Source organism: Mus musculus, chromosome 15 (genome assembly GCF_000001635.26).
Source record: "Mus musculus strain C57BL/6J chromosome 15, GRCm38.p6 C57BL/6J".
Taxonomy (NCBI): Eukaryota; Metazoa; Chordata; class Mammalia; order Rodentia; family Muridae; genus Mus; species Mus musculus.
Window position 1 is genome coordinate 35,441,265 of NC_000081.6, and position 12,620 is coordinate 35,453,884.

The 12,620-nt window shown below is 35.9% G+C and overlaps 1 protein-coding gene across 1 annotated transcript in view; it reads left to right on the forward strand.

The window, feature by feature from the left end:
* The window catches only part of Vps13b (vacuolar protein sorting 13B), a 560,112-nt gene that overhangs the window by 70,147 nt on the left and 477,345 nt on the right, over positions 1-12,620 (forward strand). Inside the window, exons 9-14 of the mRNA NM_177151.4 lie at positions 4,306-4,401; positions 4,774-4,896; positions 5,359-5,496; positions 6,421-6,508; positions 7,266-7,457; positions 10,834-11,003. Of these exons, the coding sequence (NP_796125.2) occupies positions 4,306-4,401; positions 4,774-4,896; positions 5,359-5,496; positions 6,421-6,508; positions 7,266-7,457; positions 10,834-11,003 (807 nt within the window). The remainder of the gene's footprint in view (positions 1-4,305; positions 4,402-4,773; positions 4,897-5,358; positions 5,497-6,420; positions 6,509-7,265; positions 7,458-10,833; positions 11,004-12,620) is intronic.

Here is a 12,620-nt window from a genome sequence, read left to right on the forward strand (position 1 = left end):
CCATTCTTCCATTGTGGGACATCTGGGTTGTCTCTAGCTTTTGGCTATCACAAACGAGGCCGCTATGAACATAGTGGCACATGTGCCACTGTGGCATGGTTGGGCATCTTTTGGGTATATGCCCAGGAGTGATATAGCTGGGTCTTCAGGTAGATCTATTTCCAATTTTCTGTATAACCTCCAGATTGATTTCCAGAGTGGCTGTACCAGTTTGCAATCCCACCAGCATTGGAGGAGTGTTCCTTTTTCTCCACATCCTCACTAGCATATGCTGTCACTTGAGTTTTTGATCTTAGCCATTCTGACTGAACTCATTGGCACAGGGGGAAATTTCCTAAACAGAACTCAAATGGCTCAGGGTCTTAAGATCAAGAATTGACAAATAGGACCTCATGAATCTGGAAAGTTCTGTAAGGCAAAGGGCACTGTCAGTAGGACAAATGTCAACCTACAGATTGAGAAAAATTCTTCACTAACCCCACATCTGATAGAGGGCTAGTATCCAAACTATATAAAGAACTCAAGAAGCTAACCAACAAAAAAACCAAACAACTCAATCAAAAAAGAGTATAGAACTAAACAGAGAATTCACAACAGAGGAATCTTGAAGGAAACCAAACAACTCAATCAAAAAAGAGTATAGAACTAAACAGAGAATTCACAACAGAGGAATCTTGAAGGGCTGAGGAATAAAGTGTTCAAAGTCCTTAGTGATCAGGGAAATCTATATATAAAATCCTTTTATTTTTAAAGGACTCTGTTTTTCTCTTTGTTTAAAATAGTTCAAATTTGAATTTAGATCCTCTTCTATTTTCAGCAGTACTCAACATATTTTACTCCTTTATTAAAAATGAATGTATAATATACATTCAAATATATTATGATAGAAACATGTATCATTACAGTGAGGAAAAAGGAAAATTCTTTTGAATAAGTGTAGTTACTAGTGCTTTGGTACCCTGTATATGGTCTTTGATAATATTTTCCTTGCTTTCCTTAACTCAGAATGAACTTTGAATTATTTGTTCCCTAGCTTTTTCTAATACCATTAACATACACTTAGCATGTATAAGCAGTTCTTAATTTTTGCAACAAATATTTACTTGATTTTTTTTGACTCAGAGTCCCATGTAGCCCAGGCTGGGTTAAAGTTTTTAATTAATAGCTGAGTGATGACCTTGGACTTTTGATCTTGCTGCCTTTCCTTCTTAAGTGCTAGGGTTACAGCCACCCACTGCTATATCTGTTAATATAATTTATTAATATAATTAATATTTATCACCAATATAATTGTATTATAATTAGTATCAATATAATAGATATTCATTAATGCCAGCTGTGTTTCAGGTGTTATTTTTGTCCCTATGAATATACTAGTGGTCAACCATGTAGGCTGTTAGACTTACATTGTAATTATAATCAATGAGATGTAAAGTATGTTTATTAAGTATTAAGTATAAAAAGAGGAAAGTATTAGTGTTGCATTAAAAAGGAGAGGATTATGCATTTTAAACTTGGTTGACTGAGGAAGGTCATCTTGTGAAGAAAGCATTTAAGCAAAGGTGTGTGAAAGAGAAAACCCAGTGGCTATATGGGAAGGAGCATTTCAGGACTAGCTAATGTAGGTAAGTGTTCAGGAATGATCAAGGAGACAGCTAGTGTAGAACAAAGTGAGCTAATGTGCCAATAGTTTAAAACTGTCAGAGGCAGTAGAGGCTTGCAGTTTGCATCAGTGTAGTTTGAAAACTGCCTAGGTCATGTTAAACTTTCTTCATTAGGAAGTTTTTGAACAGAAACATTGCTGGATCATTCTCAGCCCTGTTGGATGACTGTGTGGATGTGGTGGAGGGTCTGATTTGTATCCTGCTCTGCACTGGGCCTTAGGGTCAGATGGCAATTTGCTGTCATTTACACAGCTTGTTCTTTACGCACTTTGTTTTCCTGTGCTGCCCTGCTTTCCCCACTGCTTTATATGCTGTTAAGTTCCAGGTTATCCACTGAACTGCTCAGACTTTATGACTACCTCAAGTTAGTCATCATCATTGACATTAATTGCAAAGTTATCCACAGACTATGAGTTCTTAAATGGTCCTTCAGGATGTATTTTTTAAAACTTTAAGTAGTGACTGAGCACAGGCTCTCCAATGGAGGAGCTAGAGAAAGGACCCAAGGAGCTGAAGGGGTTTGCAGCTCCATAGGAGGAACAACAATATGAATCTTTCGGGACATCAGTGAGAGGAGAGGCCCTTGGTCTTGTGAAGGGGAATGACAGGGAAGTTGGAAGGGATGGGTTAGGGGTTTTTTTCATAGGGGAAATGAGGAAAGGGGATGAAATTTGAAATGTAAATAAAGAAAATATGTAATAAGAAATAAATAAATAAAAAGGTGATTTCACCATGAAACAAACAACAAACACTTTGTTGTGAGGAAAGTCAGTGATTCAGAGCTTTTTAAATGATTTTTGCTCATTTACTTTTAAAATTGAGATTATTGTATTACATTTTTATTAACTTACTGATAAAAATTAATTATATTTCATAGACTCAGTATAGGCATTTATATACAAAGTGTCTTTGGAGCACTGTACTGTGTTTGTTACCAGTCAGTAACTATTTTTTAAAATGTGAAGCATTTGTGCTTCTCTAGGGAAAATGTGCTGATGTAGGAGGAAAGCATTGGGATTCAGGGTTCTGTTTGGATCTGAAGAATGTATGGACTTAATTTGTGGTTTACATTCTGGTCAGAAAATAAGGTCATATTTCTCTATTAGCATTTTGAACAGTTGATATTAGTCCAACAAAAATCATGCCAAATTAAATGTAGCATTTTTGTAGTAATATTTAAGTTATTTTTGTAATGTTTAAGTCCTTTTAATCAATTAATTGCTTTTTCTGTAGAGTAATTGTAGACAGCTGAAGGCTGATCGAGTTTTAAGAATTCAATTTTACTTTAATATTTTCGCTTTCCAAATTATGTTTAAAAAATAACAACTTTGAGTATGCCATTACTAGAAACATAAAAAATAAAGACCTATGCTGTAAGAGAAAAATATAGAATTATTAGAGTAAATAAGAATGCTTAGTTGGTTCTCAGTATAAAGTAATCAGGCTTAAAATTGTAATTTCCAGTTCAATTTTCATTTGTCTTAATTCTTTTAAAATGTGAACTTTATCTTTGCATTTCAATTTGAAGACTATTATATCTCCATCTTGCAGGAATAACAATAACCAAATCATTGCCAAACCCAAGAAGTACATGTTAATTAAAGAAATAACCCTTTCATTCTGGGAGGGAATGTCACAGTTATAGAGAAGCTGCTGCAGTAGTGCATTGTCCCTGTTCATTCCTGTTTCCTCTGTTAGTAACCAGTTTATTCTGTTATGCTATCTTAGCCAAACCATAACCAAAAACTGATGCAGTACTGATAAATTCTAGACTGTAATTCAATCCTGTAATTTTATCTTTTCATTTTGTGATGAAAATTAGATAGCCCATTGTGTTCAAAGAAAAGGAGTGTAAGGTTAGGTGCGCTCTCCCACTTCCAGAACTTGGGCAGGCCATCGGGGTATACACAGTGGTGAGCCAAGGCTACATAGGGAGACAGTATCTCACAAAACCAATCAACCAAGCAATAACATCCAAAGGATGTTATTTAAATAAGTATAAAAAATTTGACACATAAAGTCACCCAGTACAAGCAGCAAGGAAACAACACTGTCTGTACTGTGTCACTGCCCATGTTGGTGCCTGTTTCCAAGAGGTGAGACATGTGTGGTTGCCTGAGTAGATCTGTGGAGGGGTCATGTGGGGCAGCAGGGATGAACACCTGCCATCCTACCTCCCCCTGGAGCCAGAGCGTCTCGTGGGATCTACTTGTGATTCTCCTTAGCTTGCTTTTCCTTTAAAAATAATGAAGACTCTTGGAAATGATAGAAATTAAACACTTGAAAATATGAGAGAATAAAATGAATTAAAGTCATAGTATATAAAATACATTTTTGGTAGATTTTTGGACCATTTCATGAGTGGGACTGTGAATATATGTAGCTTTCACTTTTTAAGTGTAATGAAGGAGTTAAAATGTGGTATTTATGTTTAGACTCAGTGTTTTGACCATTCTGTAGTTCATGGATAATCTGTAACAGCTGGTTTATTTATTTCTTTTTTTGCACCTGTTTTTCTGCTTAATAATTATATTTCATGAATCTTAAAATTGGCCTTATTTTCATGATTCATAGTGAAAAATGACAGTGCATTGCTATTTACGGCTAGTTTTGATTTACTTAATGTTCTTCTATTTCTTAGCTCACTGAAATGCAAGCTGAAAATAGCTATTATAGCCCACAGAAAGTAAAATCTAAGGAAGTTTTGTGTTGGGAACAAGAAGGAACTACAATTGAGGTAACCTTTCACCATTAAACCTGGGAACACAGGCCTTTGCCATAGTCGTTTATTTAAAATATTTAGATTTCTAGTCTTACAAATCATTCTTAGTGTTATTAGTTGAATAATTATTCCTTTAATATGCAATGTGAATTTGTTTCCTAGCATGACTGTGTGGGTGTGGGAGGCTTGATGTTCATAGAGTGCCGGTCATTGAGGAAGTGTGAGAAGACAGACACGAGAGCAGTTTGTGTCCTAGAGTATACATCTCTGAATGCATTTGAAAGGCAACAGTCCTCATGGTGTTTTCTGTAGAAAGTCTACAAGGGAAGCCTGTAGTACCTTTATTAACTACACGTTCTTAGTTCTGTTGTTCATTTCTTTTTACAGGCTCTTATGATGGGAGAACCTTTCTTTGATTGTCAGATTGGATTTGTAGGTTGCAGAGCCATGTGTCTGAAAGGAATTCTGGGTGTTAAAGATTTTGAGGAACATATGAATAGGAGTGAAACTGTAAGTCAAGATTTCGCCCTTGTTCAAGATGGCTGCAGTGGTAATAGTTACAGTAATGAGCGTGTGAGATCTGCATGGCTACCTTTGTCAGTTGCTTGCAAGAGGCCTGTTCTGTTCCCTGCCTTTCCCTTGCAGGAAGGTCTATATCTCAGGTGACATGAAAAGTTGATAGCACATAACTCTTGGAAATCATTGCAAATATATTCCATTCACTGATGCTCCTTTGTTGTTTATGGCAGTTGTTTGGAGTTCCTTTTCTGTTTATTTAATGTTTGGGAAAACAAGCAATACCTGTGGAGCTGCCATTCCTTTCCTGTTTATGGGACCTCAAGCTTTAGTTATTTCTATTGAGTGCTAAATGAGTGGAATGTAAAAAAGAAAGAAAGAAAGAAACAAACAAAAACACTTTCTAATAGTCTAATGACTTTTCCTCTTGTTGTGATTTATACATTAATTTTTTAGGAAGCCTGCTTCTTCATTTGTGGTGAAAATTTGAGTACAAAAGGTTTGACATACCTTACAAATTCATTGTTTGATTACCGGAGTCCAGAAAACAATGGTACCCGTGCAGAGTTTATCTTGGATGCAGCTCACCATAAGGTCAGGGAATAGATACTTGAACTAAATTCTTGTGTGGTTAGGTGAACACATTGTGTGAATACTTGTGATTACTGTTTTCTTCTCAGTTTCTTGTAAGCACTGGTGGTTTATTGAAACATTTGCAATGCTTTAGTCCAGTTTTACACTTAGATAGGAATAAGGGATGTACAGAAATGCTTAGCTTTTTGTACTCTGGTCATACTACAACAACCATATTTATACTTTACAACAGTTAATTAGTTTGGAGGAAACACATAGATTTACCTCTATTAATTTTTGTTCTCTAAAATGTAAGATTGGTGAAAATGAACATGACTTTTCATTCTATACTCCTAGTCTTTTTTCAACTTTTTCATTTAACAGGTATTAATATGCTTATAGAATATTAGTGCATTTTCACATAAATTTATGTTATCCTGTATTCATATGATACAAACTTATAATTTATATTTTAATTTTTCTTTAATATTGGCTTTCATCATTAAACTAAAGAGTTCGATGTTTCTGGTGCGATGGGCACACTTCAGTCTACGTTCAGTGTTTGAGATGTTTCATGTCATTATAATTGAAGGAATTATGGACTAGCTCTATTTAAGAGGATACAGTATTAGACAGTTTTGTGATAGTGGTAAAAGGACAAACAAAGTGACAAGAGTATGTACCACTTACTCTATTAAAGCTATTTATTGGCCGGACATTATTGATAAGTATTCAAAATGTCTCGTAAGAAGTACAGCTGGTTACCAGTGAGGTCAGCGTTAAAGGAGCATGGCTTTCCTTTAGGAGTGAATTCTTTGGGTTGCCTCTTCCTTTGCATTAGCAATCCTTTGAGTTGATGCAGTCCTCAGAGGGTATTGAATTAGATGTATTGTGTGTTAACACTTTGTTTTGTCCACTGTTGTGTTTCTATGTCCTTATTGGCAGGAGACACACACTGACATAGCTGGCATACAGAGGTTTGGTGCGTTTTATATGGATTACCTGTATACAGTGGAGCACAGCAGTGGCAAAGGTACTGCTTTCTCTTGGGTTTGTATTTACCTTTCCTTAAGCAGCAGAAACTGAAGTTATCTTCAGATTGTCTTGGCCCTTGGCAAGCTGCACTGTTACACTTACCTTCATGAGTTTTGTGGGGAATGGCTTAATTTTAGAGTTGTAATCGAGTTTTAGTGTTGTAATTGAATTTTCTAATAGATTCTGGCATTTTTAATGCATTTCTTGTGGAGCTATTTGAAAATATATTTACAGTAGCCAACTAATATTGTATTCATTCATATTAAGTATAAAAATTGTATATATAAAATTTTACTTTGCTTTAGTATGTCAGAAAAACCACTTCCTTTTCTATACTTAATACATTTTGAAAACTATATAGATATTTTTATTAAAAAGTTTGTTTTGAGCATAAAAATAGAAATAAGTTCTTTCAGTGCTGAACACAGGTTTAAATTTAGTCATTTAAATACATGATAATTATAAGTCACATTAAGAACAGTAGTATAAGTAAGGAGCTAGTAAGTATTATAAGAGGTCCAGGTCAGGAAAACACAGCTTGTTTGAAGGGTTGAAAAGCTTCAGGATTGATCTTGAAGGTTGGGTCTTTTTTTGTAAAGAGAAAGGAACATATCATTAACTCTCCAGGTTCTCTTTTTTGCATTGTTTTTGTAAGTGTAGTTTTCGTTAGTCAGAATTAAATACAGCATTTATGCATTCACTTTTTAATGTCTGCTTGGAGTTTAAAATGTTAGTATAAAATTGACTTCTTCTAGGTCCAACAAGTCAACAAGACTTTCCTTCAGGGAAAAATGAGGATTTGGGAATAGTCCAAGAAAAGTCTACCAAGAGTCTTGTTATCGGGCCTCTAGATTGCCGTCTGGACAGCAGTGCGGTGCATCGGGTTTTGAAGATGATTGTTTGTGCTCTGGAACATGAATATGAACCATATAGCAGGCTAAAACCAGGTTTGTCTTTGACCTAAATCTTTTTTTTAATACTTAATATATTTTTATTTTTAAAAAGCAAAAGATTATGATTTGTACATTATACAGTGCCACATAATACAGAGTATTACATAAAGTATTATGTGGCACCCGTCAAATACACATCATTTTATTTCATCAATTGAAATGTTATTTAAACCTGTCTGATATTTTTTTTTATAAGATATTTTCTACATTTACATTTCAAATGCTATCCTGAAAGTCCCCTATACCTTACCCCTGCCCTGTTCCCCAACCTACCCACTCCTGCTTCCTGGCCCGACATACCCCTGTACTGGTGCATATGATCTTTGCAAGACCAAGGGCCTCTCCTCCCATGATGGCCTACTAGGCCATCCTCTACTACATATGCAACTAGAGACACAGCTCTGGGGGGGGGGTAATGGTTAGTTTATATTGTTTTTCCTCCTATAGGGTTGCAGACCTCTTCAGCTCCTTGGATACTTTATCTAGCTCCTTCATTGGGGACTCTGTGCTCCGTCCAATAGATGACTGTGAGCATCCACTTCTGTCACTAGCATAGCCTCACAGCAGGAGACAGCTATGTCAGGGTCCTGTCAGCAAAATCTTTCTGGCATATGCAATTGTGTCTGGGTTTGGTGGTTGTATATGGGATGGATCCCGGGGTGAGGCAGTCTCTGGATGGTTCTTTCTTCCGTCTCAGATCTGAACTTTTTGACCTAATTCTTCATTGTCCAACTATTTTACTGTTTGTGTATCTCAGTTTTCCTGTGCTGTTTACTTTTTCTGTATTATATTTGCTTGTTAGTGTGTATTTTCGTGTGTGTACCTGAAAGAGACTGAACTTGTAGAAGTCTAAAAAGTGAGATTTGGAAGTTTTGGCATGAGACCTTGATATGCCACATTGGTCAGGGTCTCACTGCCATGCTTTGGGATGGTATTTCCAGTGCATGTTTGTGAAGTAATGGTGCTGAGAACCAAATTTTGGTACTCTGGAAGACCAGGAAGTGTTAATTGCTGTGCCACATCTCCAATTTTCAAGGATAACTATTATTTTTACTTTTTAACATCTGAGAATACTTCGAGTTTTTTAATGTTTCATCTGTCTGTCTGTCTTTCCATCCGTCCATCCGTCTATCCTCCCTCCCTCCCTCCCTCCCTCCCTCCCTCCCTCCCTCCCTCCCTCCCTCCCTCTCTCCCTCCCTCCCTTTCTGAGATATCATTGTATAGCCTTACATAGATTGGGATTTGCTATTGTAGAAATTTTGAATCTCAATCCAGAGTTTCTACCCCACCTTTCATCATTTAGGTCCCAGATAAAAGATACATACAACCTTTATATTTACAATAAGCCTTAATTGACATTAGAGTTGGGCAGTTGTCTATCCTTTATGCTATTAAAACCTATTTCCTATTGAAAACCTTGAGTTATTCCTACTATGTTTCATCTGGGTTGCTCTTAACTCCAGTTGGCCAGATCTCATGAAGATTTGGGCCATGCTTTCATGCTTTCTTGACTCCCAATCCAAGGTTTTCTTTCTTCTACACCTTCTTCTCCCCTGGTGGTTCTCCTTTGATCTTAAACTCAGGAACCTAAAACCCACCTCTATCTCTTCTGCCCAGCAATTGGCTCTCATCATCTTTATTCACCAATCAGAAATAACGTGGTTGCAAAGTCACATAGCTTTGCAGACTCTCTAGTATCTGGGGCAATCTGGTCTTGGGGGCCTGCACTTAGCATTACAATACATACCAAAGTACAAACCTCAGTACTATTGTTGACTTGACTGCCCTTGAACTCCTAGAGATCTCTGCTGCCTGTGCTGGTATTAAATGCGTGTGCTGCCAACCTTGGCTTGAGTTCCTATAAATGGAATTATACATCATTTACTCTCTTTTTATATTTATAGTACATGTTCCTTTGTGAAATACATATTCTTACTACTGTATAGGCTTCTTTTGGGTGAATATAATTTGGATAAATATGTAAAATAAATGTAATAAATAATAAAATGAATATAATAATAATTAAAATGGATATAATCTATTTCACTTCCAGTAAATATTTGGTTAATTTTTAGGTCTTTTGCTTTTTTTCATAGCAACTGCTAGCTTAAATGATTATAATAATTATAAATGATTAAAATGATTATATTTTTACTTTCAGGAGATACTTCCAAACTGCATTTATGAATGGTTGACATTTTACTCCTATAATCTGACTGTGAAACTTCTGGTTGCTTTTGATCAGGTTATAGCCTGCTACCAGATGATTATGGTCCTTAGGCAGAAATGGTTTTATATCTTAAATAATTAAAGAATTTCATTTTGTACATACTAAAGTTATATGAAATTTATATGTGAATATCTTTAATGTATGTATGTATTTTGAACCCAAGACCTCATAAATGCTAGACAACTTCTTAGTTACATCAAGTCCCATAAATACAGATTTGTTGGAGCTCTTTGGCTGTTCATTGTCTTTAGCTGCTTTTGTGAATAATTGTGACAGACTGACCCACAAAGCCTAATACTTATTTACAGAATGACTCTGCAGAAAGTGTTTGCTGACTCATCCCCCAGATACCTCTCAAAACTTAGTAATTTCAATTTTTAAAATTTAAACATTCTAGTTATTGTGTGCAGTTCTAGTGTACTGCCATATCATTGGCGGTCACATGATACCTAATAACATTGTCTAGCTTTTTACATAATGTTTGGCTGTTTGAAGAATCCATATTTTGGATTCCCACCCCATTTTACTTAATTATTTTAGGTGGTTTTAAATTCTTTAACAAATATCATTTTGGGGCTGGAGATTTGTAGAACTCAGCTCCTACATCCAGCACCCACTTTGCAGCTCACGACCACCTGTAACTAGGGGATTTGAAAACCTCTTCTGACTTCTGTGGGCACCAGGCCCATATGTGGTACACAGACATACATGCAGGGAAAATATTCACACATAAAATAAATAAATCAAAAAGGAAGTCTGTGTTTGTTGGGATCTCTGTTTCCATCTGTATATATCTTCATTTGTGTATTTGTGGTAAATTGTTTTCTCTAGTTTATGTCTTGTCTTTATGCATTTAATTTTAATGATATATTAGTATGCAGAAAGTTGATACTCTTTTAACCAAAGAAATTAGGAATTATTGCAAAGATATAATAAAAATATTTAATTTCTATGGAGCAAAGATTTATACACATATTTCATCCAGTAACTTGTATTACAATCTAGAGTAACTTTTGACTATTTCATTGTTAAAGAATTGCTCTTAAAATTTGAGGAATGGATTAATTCAGTTTTTTGTTGGTTAAGAAGATTAACTTATTTAAAATCTTCTTTACTGAATTTTCCTCCTTTTCACTTTAGAAAGTAAGGATGAAAAGGAAACAGTACTGGATCCCGAGGAAGTGTCTTCTTTGGAGGAATATATCCCTACTCGGCATACAAGTGTTACTTTGCTTAAGTGCACTTGCACAGTTTTTATGGCAGAATTCAATTTACTTGATTGTTTGCTTCCTGTCATCATGGGAGGAAAGGTATATTTCTTGTTTGGCAACATGTTTTCAGTGGTGCATGTATAATTTTGGTGACTAAATTAAGGTATATCTGTTTATGTATTTCCCTGGGTAGAGTAAACTCAATGTAACTGTAGTTCCTGATTTTTAGAAGGTAATATTAAATAAAACTTCTAATAAGATAAGCTAAGACTATATAAAGAAATGTTGAAGCAGATGACTTTTGGAAGTACGACAGTACATTGCTGTAGGTGGTTGCTTCCTATCTTTAAGTCTTAGTTTTCAAGCAGTTATATGTAAATTTAGTGATTAAGAAATCAAAAGCTCTGCTGAATTAACTTTATTTTTTCAAATATTACATTTATTCTCCACCCCCCCATGTGTTTGTGTGTGTGTGGTGTGCATGCGTGTGTGCTTTATATGCCATAGCACCCTTTTGGAGGTGAGGGGACAACCTGTGGGATGGGACTGGGTTCTCTCTTTTCATCTTTTGGGTCCCAGGGATTAACCTCTTGTTCTTAGGCTTAGAGTCATGCCCTTAGCTGCTGAGTCAGTTTACCTGCCCTTTATGTCTTACATACTCAACAAAGGCATAGTCGGTATTGTTGTCACCTTCTGTCCTTCATGACAACATTGCAATCAAAGGACAAGGTGACTCAGATCATGTGGTAAAGCATGCATGTATTCTACACTGCAGCTGAGTTTTCTTGTAGGTCGTCGCCCAGCTGTATTCCAGTAGTCGTATTTAGAACGTTCTATGTCTTACTGGAATGGGAGAAGCCGATAATCTAAACAAATCATCTTACTTCTATTCAGAACCAGAATTGGGCTGCTGTAGTACGTGTATACTTCTATTTGTACTTACTGAAGACATGCTACTCTTATACGGGCTCAAAGAAAAGCAGCCGGTATTTACTTCACAGGTGTAATTCTCATTGTTGACCCCAACCCCATGTTCACGGTGAAGTCTCCCCTTTGCCCTTTCAGTGCTGTTTCTCAGATTTACACTGTACAAGGGCAGCTTAGGATGAGTTGACAATATGAACAGAAGAATTTCATGGTGATTTGAACCACTCTCTCAGTAACATTTCCTTGCTAGCAGTTTTCCCTTTGAAAATTGATATGGTTGAGGAATAAACCCATGATTAGAGAATATCTGAAAAACAAGCAAATGTGAGAGGCACAGCAGAAAAAAAATGACTTAAAAATAGGAGAGAACACTCAAAACTATGTAACAACTAAAAGTATATAACAGAAAATACACCGAGATAAGTTTTATTAAAATAAAAGTGCTTTTAAAGAGTCAAAGATTAAGTCTGGAGAGGTAGTTTAGAGGTTAAGAGCAATTGATGCTCTTGTAGAGGAGACATGTTTAGTTTCCCACATGGCAGCTTAGCACATTTGTAACTCCAATTGCAGGGGATCCAGTCCCTTCTTCTGACCTCTGTAGGTACCAGACACACATCCATGTGCAGATATACACGGAGGCAAGACACTCATGAAATAAAATAAAATAATCTTTTAAAACAAAAGCCAAAGAAGAAATATGTTTTGTACAAAGGAATAAAGATTGAATGCATGACTTGGTGAGTCTGAAGCCAGCCTGGCATACATAGCAAGTTCCAGGACAGCCAGGAC